The sequence below is a fragment of the Pongo abelii genome, chromosome 10 (assembly GCF_028885655.2).
Source record: "Pongo abelii isolate AG06213 chromosome 10, NHGRI_mPonAbe1-v2.0_pri, whole genome shotgun sequence".
NCBI classification, from domain to species: Eukaryota; Metazoa; Chordata; class Mammalia; order Primates; family Hominidae; genus Pongo; species Pongo abelii.
In genome coordinates this window covers 119,834,077-119,848,025 of record NC_071995.2, presented here as the reverse complement: position 1 = coordinate 119,848,025, position 13,949 = coordinate 119,834,077, and the positions used below count along the sequence as shown (strand labels likewise).

The 13,949-nt window shown below is 50.1% G+C and overlaps 1 protein-coding gene and 1 long non-coding RNA gene across 4 annotated transcripts in view; one reads left to right on the top strand and one right to left on the bottom strand.

The window, feature by feature from the left end:
* Positions 1-9,452, bottom strand: part of HNF1A (HNF1 homeobox A) — a 24,027-nt gene extending 14,575 nt beyond the window's left edge. For all 3 annotated transcript variants that reach the window (XM_024257196.3, XM_024257198.3, XM_054528332.2), the window contains exon 1: positions 9,127-9,452. In XM_024257196.3, coding sequence (XP_024112964.1) covers positions 9,127-9,452 — 326 coding nt within the window. The remainder of the gene's footprint in view (positions 1-9,126) is intronic.
* The window catches only part of LOC129049356 (uncharacterized), a 25,290-nt gene extending 11,341 nt beyond the window's left edge, over positions 1-13,949 (top strand). The window contains exons 4-5 of the long non-coding RNA XR_008512403.2: positions 7,457-7,587; positions 13,601-13,949. This is a non-coding gene — a long non-coding RNA (uncharacterized LOC129049356). The remainder of the gene's footprint in view (positions 1-7,456; positions 7,588-13,600) is intronic.

The following is a 13,949-nucleotide window of genomic DNA, read 5'->3' as shown; positions in this document are numbered from 1 at the left end:
TAGACGCACACACATGACAAACGTGGACACAGGCCTATGGACACAGACACTGGAACAGATAAAGGTTTAGAAACATGGATACACAGACACACAACACAGATGAAGATATGTAGATGGATGGATGGGTGAATGGATGAATGGATGGATGGGTGAATGGATGGATGGGTGGATGGGTGGATGAATTGGTGGATAGATGGATGGACTGGTGGATGGATGGTAGGGTAGAGTAGATGGACAGATAGATGGGTGGATGGATGATGGATGGATGGATGGTTGGATGAATGGATGGATGGATTGGTGGGTGGGTGGGTAGATGGATGATGGATGGATGGACGAAAGAGACCTGCTGGAAAAAGGAAAGCATTAAATCTGAAAACAAGGAAAGAAATACGGATTCTCCAATTTTACACCCACTCCAGCCTGGGTGACAGAACAAGACCCTGTCTCAAAAAAAGAAAAGAAAAAAAGTGCATTTACTGCCAGTGATTAGGGCACAAACAGGTATATATATCTATATATATCTATAGATCTATAGATATATATAGATATATAGATATAGATATATAGATATCAACTTTGTGATTTTTTGCCCTAAAGGCTGTCTTAGAACTGAATCCTTTCAGGTGGATGGGACTCTGCTTATCCTGTGACCTTGGGCAAGGGATAAAATGATGCAAATTCTGTGGGCCTCAGTGGCTTCTCTCTCTCTCTGTCTGTGTATATATATATTTTTAAAAAACGCTTCTTGAAAATCTGCACCCTTGGCTGTGGTTAGGCCAGTTTCCCCGCAGCACCAGAACAGGCGGCTGGTTTTTCTTTTCTTCTTCTTTTTTTTTTTTTTTTTTTTTTGTGAGACGGAGTCTCGCTCTGTCGCCCAGACTCTAGTGCAGTGGCGCGATCTCGGCTCACTGCAAGCTCCGCCTCCTGGGTTCATGCCATTCTTTTGCCTCAGCCTCCCGAGTAGCTGGGACTACAGGCACCCGCCACCAAGCCCGGCTAATTTTTTTGTATTTTTAGTAGAGACGGGGTTTCACCGTGTTAGCCAGGATGGTCTCGATCTCCTGATCTCGTGATCTGCCTGCCTCGGCCTCCCAAAGTGCTAGGATTACAGGAGTGAGCCACCGCGCCCGGCCACGGCTGGTATTTCAACAGAGTCCCAGGTGACAGGGTTGACATTCAGAGGCCTCATAGTACCAAAAATGCATGTGAACACTGGAATCCTACTCTGTGGGTTGAGATTCTCCCACCAGAGAGACTCAAGGGACCCGATGCCACCTGTGAGTCATGTCTCTGCTCACTGTGGGTCTCCCTGTGGGGGAACAGAAGGGATCAGATGCCTGAGCCATATAAATTTTCTGTCCTCCTCTCTTGCTCTGTCTCAATCCCCACCTCTTTCTCCCTCTCCTGAACTTATATTACCAATATGTCACAGATAGGCTGGGTGCAGTGACTCACACCTGTAATCCCAGCACTTTGGGAGGCCAAGGTGGGTGGGTCTTTTGAGGTTAGGAGTTCGAGACCAGCCTGGCCAACATGGAGAAAACCATCTCTACAAAAATAAAAAATAAGTCAGGTATTGTGGCAGGTGCCTGTAATCCCGGCTACTCGGGAGGCTGAGGCAGGGGAATTGCTTGAACCTGGGAGGCAGAGGTTGCAGTGAGCCAAGATCACGCCACTGCATTCCAGCCTGGGCAACAGAGCAAGACTCCATCTCAAAAAACAAACAAACAAAAAAAGTTACAGATAAATACAGCTCAATACAGCAGCACTGAAACAGGCAGACTGGGATTTGAACTTGGGTCTGCGTGATTCCAAAGCCTGTGCTCTCCCCTGCCTCACTGAGCAATTCACTTCTAGAATTTGTGGCTTCTAATATTGGCACAGGTGACAAATGGCACAAGTAGAAGGCAATTCCTTGCCACGCTGCTTGCCATAGCAAAAGATTGGAAGCCACCAAGGAGCCCAGCAAAAGGCTACTGATTAACTAAATGGAGATGCATCTGTTCAATGCAACCACTGAAAAAACCCCGCTGAGGAAGCTCTGTGTGCCCAGATGGAGCGGAGTTTATCTGGTGTGTCTGCTGTGCTGCTATTTATGAATAATTTGAAGTGAGGTAAAAGAGGATTTCTACATATTTGTGCACATGTAAAATACCGGAGGGCACGCAAGGAACTGGGGACTCTGGTTCCTTCCAGAGGAGAATGGGGTGCTGGGGATGGGAGTGAGAAGGACAGTTTTCTCTGTTGTCCTTGTGTACTTTGTAAATTACGTAATATATAATATACTATATATGCATACATGATATTTATTTTTATTTTTATTTAGTTTTTTTTGAGACAAAGCCTTGCTCCGATTCCCAGGTTCAAGCGATTCTCCTGCCTCAGCCTCCCGAGTAGCTGGGATTACAGGTGCGCGCTACCACACCCAGCTAATTTTTACATTTTTAGTACAGACAGGGTTTCACCATGTTGGCCAGGCTGGTCTCAAACTCCTGACTTCAGGTGATCCATCCGCCTTGGCCTCCCAAAGTGCTGAGATTACAGGTGTGAGCCACCGTGCCCAGCCAATATTTATTTTTATTTATTTATTTTTCTTTTTAGAGGCTACTTGCTCTGTCTCCCAGGCTAGAGCACAGTGGCGTGATCATAGCTCACTGTAGCCTCAAACTCCTGGGCTCAATTGGTCCTCCCACCTCAGACTCCCAAGTACTTGGGACCACAGGCACATGCCAACATGCCCAGCTAATTTTTGTACTTTTTTTTCTTTTTCTTTTTTTTTCTTTTGGTAGAGACAGGGTCTTGGTATGTTGGCCATGCTGGTCTCAAACTCCTGGGCTCAAGCGATCCTCCCACCTTGGCATATATAATATTTAAAACTGAATTGTAAACCGGGTATGGTGGCTCATGCATCCCAGCTCTTTGAAAGGCCGAGGTGGGAGGATCACTTGAGCCCTGCAGTTCAAGACCAGCCTGGACAACATAGTGAGACTCTGTCTGTATTAAAAAAATAATAAATTAGCCAGGCATGGTGGTGCACACCTGTAGTCCCAGCTTCTCAGGAGGCTAAGGTGGGAGGATTCCTTGAGCCCAGGAGTTTGAGACCAGCCTGGACAACATAGTGGGACTCTGTTTCTACAAAAAATAGAAAAATTAGCCAGGTGTGGTAGCATAAGCCTGTCGTCCCAGCTACTGAGAAGGCTGAGACAAGAGGATCTCTTGAGCCTGAGAGGTTGGGGCTGCAATGAGCTGTGATGGCACCACTGCACTCCAGCCTTGGCGACAGAGTAAAATGCTGTCTCAAAAAAAAAAAAAAAAAAAATCTGAGAACTCATGTTTCTTGAGGATTTACTGTGAGCCAGGGCACTGTGCTGAGGGCTGGCCACTTACATCTTATAACCCTAGGAAGTAGACGCTGTGCCCATTTCACAGAGGAGAAAACTGAGGCTCAGAAAGGCACAGTCACTTGTGTAAGGTGATCTAGTTGGGACTCAAAAATATTTCATGTTGCCAGGACGCCCCCCCTCCCCAGGCCTCTCCCCAGCTTCTCTCTCTCCCTTCTTTCCGGGGCTCCTAGGATCCTCTCTCCTTCACCTCCCTGCTTCGCTGAGTGCCAGTCAGAGCTCAGAGGGAAGGGCAGTACAAAGTCCAGCCTGGTGCTCCGGGGCAAACATGTTTATCTGATCCTAGAGCCAGGCTGCCCGATGCCTCCCCTCCCCCATCTGCAGCCATCACCCTCCTGTGCGGTGTCCTCCTGTGTCCTTCCTCCCTCCTTCCCTTCTCTCTCCCACAAAGAGAACAGGGTCAGTCTCCTCTCACCTCTTCACAGCCTCTCCTGGGTTCAAACCAAAGATTTGCCATGTGCCCCTGTCCATCTGATTCCATGTCTGTCTGTTTCTTTCTCTCTCTCTGTCTCGCTCTCTCTCTCTCATTCTCATTCTCCCATGCCAGGTCAAATTTAAGCTGAACTTGAAAATAAAACAAAGGCCAGCTACCCTGCACAAATACATGTGCAACTCTTAGAAACAGAAGACAGGCTTTTGAATGTGAAAATGGAAAGCAAACTGTTAAAGTGAGCTGATACGAATGTTCCACTTTTAAACAATTCCTAGTAGAGTTGGGCAAAAAATCCACAACAAAAAAGTGACTTTTAAATGCTAATTAGGAGACAGAGAACCAAGAGGGCATGTCTTTCCCTTTTCTGGGAGAAGCCACCTGTGCCACTTTTTTCTAGAACCTACTGAATCAATGTCTCTCTCTCTCCCCCCACCCCCTACTCACTCTCTTCTGTCTCTCTGTGTGTCTCTTACACACACACACACACACACACACACAGAGTCTCCAAGGGCCTGACTGTTTTTGAGGGCAGATTCTCCAACTGTCCTAGCTCAGAACTAAGAGGCCAAGGCTGGGCGTGGTGGCTCATGCTTGTAATCCCAGCACTTTGGGAGGCCAAGGCGGGTGGATCACATGAGGTCAGGAGTTAGAGACCACCCTGGCCAACATAGCGAAACCCTGTCTCTACTAAAAATACAAAAATTAGCTGGGTGTGGTGTCGTATGCCTGTGGTCCCAGTTACTCAGGAGGCTGAGGCAGGAGGATCACTTGAACCTGGGAGGCAGAGGTTGCAATGAGCCAAGATTGCACCACTGCACTCCACCCCCAGCAACAGAGTGAGACTCCATCTCAAAAAAAAAAAAAAAAAAAAGAAAAGAAAAGAAAAAAGAACTAAGGGGCCAAGTCTCCAGGCATCTCCTGCTTTGACTCTAATGGGTTTGAGAGTCAAACCAACGTGGGTTCAAATCCCACCACTGCAACCTAGCCGCGCGTGCTCTTGCATGACCCACACCTGCCCTGTAACGTAGGGGAAATCCACCCCTACCTCACACTGCTACTGGGAAAATTAAATGAGCTTCAAATAGGGAGGATGAACTTAGGGTAGTGCCTGGCGCACAGTAAGTGCTGAATTTGTGGAATAATATTGTCATCATCATCATCTTAACAATGCAGCCCTGGAGACCCTTGGCCCCACACAGCAGAGCCCAAGAGAAGTGAAGACCCCCCCACATCTTCCTCCTCTCTCTCCTACCGTTTCCGGGGTCAATCGGACGTCCAAGGCTTTGAGCCTCTTGCCCTCTGGCCCCTGGGGTTTCAGGCCATGCAAGGTTGTGGTGTTCATCTCCACATCTGGAGGGGGAGCTGACTTCTCAGTGTGGGGGCTTTAGACCTGGCCTTGATTCTTTCCTTAACCTCCGTGTGCCTCAGTTTCCTCATCTGTGCAATGGGGCTAATGATATTTCAGACTTCAGAGATGGGGAGGAGGAAAAAATGAGCTTAGCGCATTTTGTAAGCCCTTTGTGAACTCCGAAGCACTGTATGGAAGTGAGTTGATGGTCAACTTGAACAGCAGCAATGACTGGGGAGGGGAAAGTGCGACCTCGAGGTTGCTGTATGGAGCGTGAGGTAGGAGGACCCAGGTCCAAGTCCTGGCCTGCCTTCAGTCGTTTGAAAGAGTTTCGTTTGGTAAGGCACTGCCTCTCTCAGCCTTAACTTGCTCATCTGTAAAATGGGATCACTAATAATAACTGCTGTATATTGCACTTACTACATGTTTACTCTACAAGTGCCATGCCATTTAACCCTGTGGACAAGGGTTATTGTCATCTGTACCCTGCAGACGAAACTGAGGCTCAGAAAAATAAAATCACCTGCTCAAGCTAGAAAGGGGCAGAACTGGGATTAGGATGCAGGCAGTCTGGCTTTTGTTGGGGACGTCAGATCCTCTGTCCCCCCGTGGCTACTGTTTTCCTGAGTCTCAGTGCTCTGATGCTGCCTGATGGGCAGGATCAGAATACTTCAAGATTGGGGTTTGAAGGCCAGGGGCAGTGGCTCTGAGTGCCTGTAATCCCAGCACTTTGGGAGGCCGAGGTGGGTGGGTCACCTGAGGTCAGGAGTTTGAGACCAGCCTGGCCAACATAGTGAAACCCTATCTCTACTAAAATACAAAAAATCAGCCAGGCGTGGTGGTGCATGCCTGTAATCCCAGCTACTCGGGAGGCTGAGGCAGGAGAATGGCGTGAACCCAGGAGGCAGAGCTTGCAGTGAGCCGAGATCGCGCCATGTACTCCAGCCTGGCCAACAGAGCGAGACTCCGTCTCAAAAATAACAACAACAACAACAAAAAAGAAACAGGTTGGGGTTTGAGCTGATCAGGGAAAGAAAGGACCCGGGAGGACACCCAGGAAGGAACCCTGGGTCCCAGTTTCTCCCTTGGCCATGTCTCAGGCTGCTGGGCCCTGACCAACAGGGCAGCAGATGTCTTCAGGGCCTCAGAGAATCCCAGTCACTCATTCATTCCTGCTGTGCATCAGCCATTGGGCAGGATGTGGGTACAAGTGATAAATAAGGCAACACAGGCCTTGTCCTTGAAGAGCTTCTATTTTCATGGCAGGAGATAGAAAACAAACAAATCAGATGATCACAAGTCTTGACAGGGACCCAGAGAAAGTAAACAACAGCAGTGGAAGAGAATGACGGGGTGGGGCCCCCTTTTGGATGGAGCAATCAGGGAGCTGAAGGAGAAGGAATCGGCCATGGGAAGATCTGGAAAGAGGTTCTGAGCAGCAGGAAGAGCACGTGCAAAGGCCCTGGGTTGGGAATTGGCTTGGGGTGCTGAAGAACAGCAAAGCCAAAATCACTGCAGCAAAGGCAGCGAGGAAGAGAAAGACCTGGGAAGAGATCCAGGAATTTGGTGGGGTGGAGGGAGGGAAACGAAACCATGGCAGGGAGTTTGGATTTTATTCCTTGGCCAAGGAGGGAAACTGAGGCAGAAGGAGAGGAACAGACTTTCCCAAGGTCGCTCAGGGAGCTAAGGGGGAGATCTGAAGAAAGAGCTCAGGTTCCTGCTGTGGCCACCAACACGGGGCTCCCCAGGGAGGCCTGGGACCCAGGACCCACCCCGGCTTCTTCCCAGACAATGACTTCTCCCAGGAAACAGCTTCTACTAGACATTCTGCCTCTGTAACGTCTTCCCAGCCTCAACCTCCCCGATGGCCCAGCCCTTCAATAGGGGTCCCCCGCCCCTCTCTCCCTGGCTCCTTCCCCGACCCTGACGCTGGAGGCCCCAATTTTTTCACTCAGGGCGTTTTCCGATCCCTTTTGTTACCTGAACAATAAGTAACCCAGGTAGTTAGTTATAAACTCTGCAGGAACAAGGAGCTGGTTGATAATTTATAGCAACATCTCAAATTTAAATGGAAAGTAAATAGCATGCTGTTAGCATTAAAGAAAACCCAATCGGGGCAGGCGGGAAGCACTCCAGCCTCCTTGCAAGCTTGGGGCGCCTCATTCTCTCCCGTGCCCCTTCTCCCAGCTGGGTCTGAGCCCCCACCCCCCGGCTTCTCCATTCTGCTTCTCCCAGCTTCTCTCTCCATCTCCCCCAATGGCCTCTCTGCCTCAGCTTCCAGGTCTCTGCTGGTCCCTAGGAAGCACTTTGACCTCTGCTTCCCCTTCAAATGCTGTGGATCAAGCCTCCCCAACCCCACCATCCCACCAAAGGGGGCTGCTGACCGAGAGAGCTCACTCAGCCAGGTAAGAAAGCATCCCCTGCCCCCACCCTCACCCCAAAGCCCCCAATCCCATCTGGGGCCCCGGGCAGGTCAGGCCCAGCCCCACCCCGTCGGGTTGCCTTTGCCCTGGGTCTGGGATGCCTGACTCTTTGCCCCTCCCCTGCAGCTCTGGAGTCCTTTGCCCTCCTCTTCCTGCCAAGTCAGGGGGCCCTGACTGCTCCCCTGCCCCCTGTCCAGGCCTTCGGGAGGCTCCCTGAGGCCTCTGGGAAAGCAGGAATCCCCAGCCCTCCCCCACCCCAACTGGGATCAGGACCTTGGACAGAAAAGAGATGGGCCCCTTTGGAGCATCTCTGGGGCTTGGTCTCTCTGTGACTCCCTGGTCACCCCTTGCAGGCCTCTGGTCCCCGGTCATAGCAATTGAGAACACTAAACAGAGTAGGTTTGGGGCCTCAGTTTGGTGAACTTAGTCCAGCTCCTTCCCGGCTCTAAGCCCCAGTTTCCCCATTTGTGAAGCAGAGTCACCAATAGCTTCTGCCCAGGACTCCTCACCATGAAGGGAAATTATTCCTGTGAAACCTCAGCACAGCGCCCAGGAAGTAGTGAACCTCCTCAAGCAGGCGCTGTAGGGTGGAAGTCAGGGAGCCGCTGGGGAGGGGTGGCCCCTGCAGCCCCCAGGCCATCCTTCCTTCTCCCCCACACCCCCATCCCCCACCCCCACTAGGTGGGAGGTGGGTTGGCCCAGATCTTTCCAGGCCACCATTCCTACAAGTTAATGATCACAGACCTTATCAGAGCCTTTTGCCGTTTATAAATTTATAAAACAAAAGAGAAATAATAAAGCACGTGGGTAATTAGTAACTAGGTCAGCTCTGCTGAGGAGAGGGGAGGCATCGAGCTCAGGACCCACCCAGTTCTCCAGGAGACGGGGAGTCCGCCAGCGGATGGGGATGTAGAACGGGCAGCCTCTAATGGCGCCTGCTGGTGAGGTGGGGTGCCTGTGGCCATACAGGAAAGGGGAGCAGCTCCCACCTCGAGGCTCTGCTTGCCTCAGGTAAGAAAGACCTGGGCTTCCCTGGCTAAATGCATGAGTCCCTAGGAGGCCAGGAAAGCCCCCAAACCCCAGCTTCGGGCCTTCCTCCCTGGCAGTGCTTCCTGGACCCCGGAGCCTACCCACTGAGGACTCAGTGCAGGAGTTAGGGTCTGGAGAGTATAAATGATCACAGTGGCTAAAAATTTCCACCACTCCCCAGTTCTCCAGGCATTTGAGTTGTGAACTCACCTGCTTTTTCTCCCATCTTGGACTCCCCTGGGAAATGTCCCCCCTGCCCAAGGACTGGGCTGAAGGCCTCAGTTCATGGGATTTGGGACTCTGCAGAGGAGCAGTTCAGGGGCTGGAGGCTTAAACCTCCAAGCAAGGACCCCTGGGCTCTCATGGGCCCTGTCCCCCTTCCCAGCAACTAGGCTAAAGGCTGAAGGTCATGGGGACTCAACTCAGAAGGGGGGCTCGTTAGGGGCCTCTCTAGGCTGTTCCTGGGAGTGGGGACGGGGCAGGGCTCCTTACTGCAGAAGGGTCTCCACCACGGCTTTCTGGTGGGCCGCCTCCTCAGGGCTGAGGTTCTCCAGCTCTTTGAGTATGGGTGGCGTGAAGTCTTCCCCATCGTCGTCCGTCTCGTCCTCGGAGCCCCGAGTCTCCCCCAACCCATTGGGCAGCTCAGCCAGCTCCCCTCGACCGCCGCCGCAGGACTCCCCCTTGTCCAGGGGGCCTTCTCCAGCCAGGAGGTAGGGCCCCGGCTCACCCAGTGCCTGGATCAGTGCCTCTTTGCTCAGCCCTGACTCGAGCAGGGCCGCCAGGAGCTCCGTCTGCAGCTGGCTCAGTTTAGAAACCATGGCTCGGCTGCCACAGGGCCACGCGGCCTGGGTCCACCACGCTAGCCGCCTCCCCCACCGCGTGGGTTGCGTTTGCCTGCCGGCCGGCAGACACAAACCAAACTCCTTGCACCCACTGCCCCCCCAAAACCCCACTAGCCAAGCCCTGTGGGCACCCCCAACCCCCAACCCTGGCCCCAGCGGCCCGTGAATCAGGGCCCCTGCCTGCTCTGTTTACATTGGAGCTGGGGAAATTCTCCAAGGTTCATATTTATCCGTGTGCTTAGTGAAGGGACTGAACTTTGGACTTCAGCCCTGCAAAGTGCAGGCCTCATGGCAGCGGAGAGGGACAGGGAGCTATGGCCTGCGATGGGAGTGGGCAGAGGGGAGGGTGGGGGAGGCACAGGTGAGGGGCCCTGAGCAGCTGGGATGGAAGGTGCTGGGAGCCAGGGAGGCCGTCAGGAGTGCAGCATTGGGTCCCACCCCCGAAAGAACTTGTAGGGGCATCATGCTGAGACAGGAGAGCCAAAAACGCTTGCTGCTTACGAGAGCGGCAGCAGCGGGGAGCTCTAGACAGCCGGGCTAGCTCTTCTCAAGGGCAGAGGACGCTCACGGCCATTTTGGGACCCTTCCATCCATTTTGGGACCTTTCCACCCGCCTCCTGGCCTGACACCAGGCCTCCCTGTAGGAAAAAATATGTTAAGATTACCATGTGCCAAGAACAGTGCTGGCTCTGTGAGGGTGAATTCACTTCATTGCATTCTGCTACCAACTGTGAGTAGGTACAGAGATTATCCCCATTTTATAGAGGAGGAAATCGAGGCTCTGAGCGGTTAAGTAACTTGTCCAGGGTCATACAGCCAGCAAGGCACAAAACATGCAAGGTGAGACTGAGTTGAGATGAGTGTGGTAGTTGCCCCGGGTGCAAATTTATTTTTTTATTTTTTGAGCTAGGTTCTCACTTTGTCACCCAGGCTGGAGTGCTGTGGTGTGATCATGGCTTACTGCAGCCTTGACTTCCTGGGTTCAGGTGATCCTCCCGCCTCAGCCACCCAAGTACCCAAGTAGCTGGCACTACAGGCACGCACCACGACACCCAGCTGATTTTGTTTGTGTGTGTGTGTGTGTTGTGTGTGTTTTGGGTTGTGTGTGTGTGTTTTTGAGACAGAGTCTCACTCTGTCACTCAGGCTTGGAGTGCAGTGGAGCGATCTTGGCTCACTGCAACCTCCGCCTCCCAGGTTCAAGTGATTCCCCTGCCTCAGCCTCCGGAGTAGCTGGGATTACAAGCACATGCCACTATGCCTGGCTAATTTTTTTGTATTCTTCGTTGAGTTGGGGTTTCACCATGTTGGCCAGGCTGGTCTTGAACTCTTGACCTCAAGTGATTCGTCTGCCTTGGCCTCCCAAAGTGCTGGGATTACAGGTGTGAGCCACTGTGCCCGGCCTTGTGTGTGTATTTTTTGTGTAGACAGGGTTTTGCCATGCTGCCCAGGTTGGTCTCAAACTCCTGGACTCAAGCCATCCGCCCACCTCAGCCTCCCAAAGTGTTAGGATTACAGGAGTGAGCCACCATGCCTGGCAGCCCAGCTGCAAATTTTAAGGGAGTGCCAAACCCAGTCATCAAGGTAAATAATATTTTTATGCAATATATTTTAAAAATTAAAATTAATGCAAAACCCCAAAGAATTAAAAACAGATGTCTATACAAAAACTTGTGCATGAATGCTCATAGCAGCATTATTCACAAGAGCCAAAAAGTGGAAAAAACATAAATATTCATCACCTGATGAATATATAAACAAAATATGGCTTGACCATGTGATGGTATAGACATATATTTTTTTCTTTTTTTTTTTTTTGAGATGGGGTCTCGCTCTGTTGCCCAGGCTGTAGTGCAGTGGCACAATCTTGGCTCACTGCAACCTCCGCCTCCCGGGTTCAAGCAATTCTCCTGCCTGAGCCTCCCAAGTATCTGGAACTACAGGTATACACCACCACACCCAGCTAATTTTTGTATTTTTGGTAGAGATGGGGTTTTACCATGTTGGCCAGACTAGTCTCGAACTCCTGACCTTAGGTGATGCCCTCGCCTTGGCCCCCCAAAGTGCTGGGATTACAGGCATCCAGCCAATACAATGGTATATTATTTGGTCATGTAAAGGAATGGACTTCCAGTACATGCCGCAACATGCATGAGCCTTGAAAACATGATGCTAAGTGAAAAAGTGGTCACTAAAGACTACATAGTGTGTGAGTCCATTTATATGAAATGTCCAAAACAGGCAAATCCATAGAGAGAAAGTGGATTCGTGGTTGTCAGGGCCTGGGTGGGAGAAGGGAATGGGGAGTGGCTGCTCCATGGTGCCGGGTTTCTTTAGGATGATAAAAATGTTCTACAATTGATTGTGGTGATATCGGACAACTCGGTGACTGTACTAAAACCCAATGAATTGCACATTTTAAAAGGGCGAGTTTGATGGTATGTAAATCAATAAAAATATTGTTTTAGCTTTTTTGAGATATACTTACCGTACAATTCACCCATTTCATGTGTGCAATTCTGATTTTTTTTTTCATTTTTATTTATTTTTATTTTTTGAGACAGAGTTTAGCTCTGTTGCCCAAGCTAGAGTGCAATGGCATGATCTTGGCTCACTGCAACCTCTGCCTCCTGAGCTCAAATCATCCTTCTACCTCAGCCTCCCGAGTAGCTGGGACTACAGGTGTGCACCACCACACCCAGCTAATTTTTGTGTGTGTGTATGTGTGTATTTTTGGTAGAGACGGAGTTTCACCATGTTGCCCAGGCTGGTCTCAAACTCCTGGACTCAAGAGATCCTCCCACCTCAGCCCCACAAAGTGCTGGAATTACAGGTGTGAGCCACCATGCCCAGCCTCAAAAAATATTTATTAACTAATATAAAATAATCTGTGCTGAACAAAATAGCAAACTTCTAAATAAAGACAGGCCCTGTGGCCAGGCACAGTGGTTGACTCCTGTAATCCCAGTACTTTGGGAGGCTGAGGTGGGCAGATCACCTGAGGTCAGGAATTTGAGACCAGCCTGGCCAACATGATGAAACCCCATTTCTACTAAAAATTTAAAAAGTTAGCTGGGCTTGGTGATGCACGCAGGAGGCTGAGACAGGAGAATCGCTTGAACCCGGGATGTGGAAGTTGCAGTGAGCCGAGATCACACCATTGCACTCCAGCTTGGGCAATAAGAGCAAAACTCCGTCTCAAGAAAAAAAAAAAAACAAAAAAAACAAACAGGCCCTGCCCTCACCCACCAGCCACATGTGGCTACCAAGCACTTCAAAGATGGCTAATGTCACTTCTTGAAGTGATAATTTTAAAAAAATATATTGACTTAAATTTTTAAATTAAGAAAACTTAGTCCGGGTGTGGTGGCTCACACCTGTAATGCCAGCACTTTTGGGAGGCCGAGGTGGGTGGATCACCTGAGGTCAGGAGTTTGAGACCAGCCTGACCAATATGGTGAAACCCCATCTCTAATAAAAATACAAAAGTTAGCCTCAGGAGGCTGAGGCCAGAGGATCGCTTGAACCTGGGAGGCGGAGGTGGCAGTGAACCAAGATCATGCCACTGCACTTCATCCTGGGTGATACAGCAAGACACCGTCTCAAAAAAAAAAAAAAAAAGGACAATTTAAAAGTTAATATTTAGGCCAGGCGCAGTGGCTCACACCTGTAATCCCAGCACTGTGGGAGGCTGAGGCGGGCGGATCACGAGGTCAGGAGATCCAGACCATCCTGGCCAACATGGTGAAACTCCGGCTCTACTAAAAATACAAAAAATTAGCCAGGCGTGGTGGCGGGCGCCTGTAGTCCCATCTGCTTGGGAGGCTGAGGCAGGAGAATGGCGTGAACCCGGGAGGCGGAGCTTGCAGTGAGCCGAGATCACGCCATTGCACTCCAGCCTGGGCGACAGAGCGAGACTCCGTCTCCAAAAAAAAAAAAAAAAAAAAGTTAACATTTAGAATAATTTTAAATTAGATTTAATTAAAAATTTATATATTATATATTAATATAATGTTTAGTTTAAAATAATTTGGTTTAAATTAAAATTTTATTTATAAAAATAACTTTTTATTTTAAAAATTAAAATAACTTCACCTGTTCCATTTTACTTTTTTTTTTTTTTAAGAGCCAGATTCTTATTCTGTCACCCAGGCTGGAGTGTGGTGGCATGATCATAACTCACTTCAGCCTAGAACTCCTGACTCCTGGCTTCAAGCGATCCTCCCACCTCAGCATCCCAAGTAACTGGGACTACAGGTACGCACCATCATGCCCAGCTTCATTTATATATTTGTCTTTTTTGTTTGTTTTTGGGACAGGGTCTCCTCCTGTCGTCCGGGCTGGAGTGCAGTGGCACAATCTTGGCAAACTGCAACCTATACTTCTGGGGTTCCCGTGATCCTCCCACCTCAGCCTCTCCAGTAGCTGGGACTACAAGCGCATGCCACCATGCCTGGCTAATATTTTTGTATTTT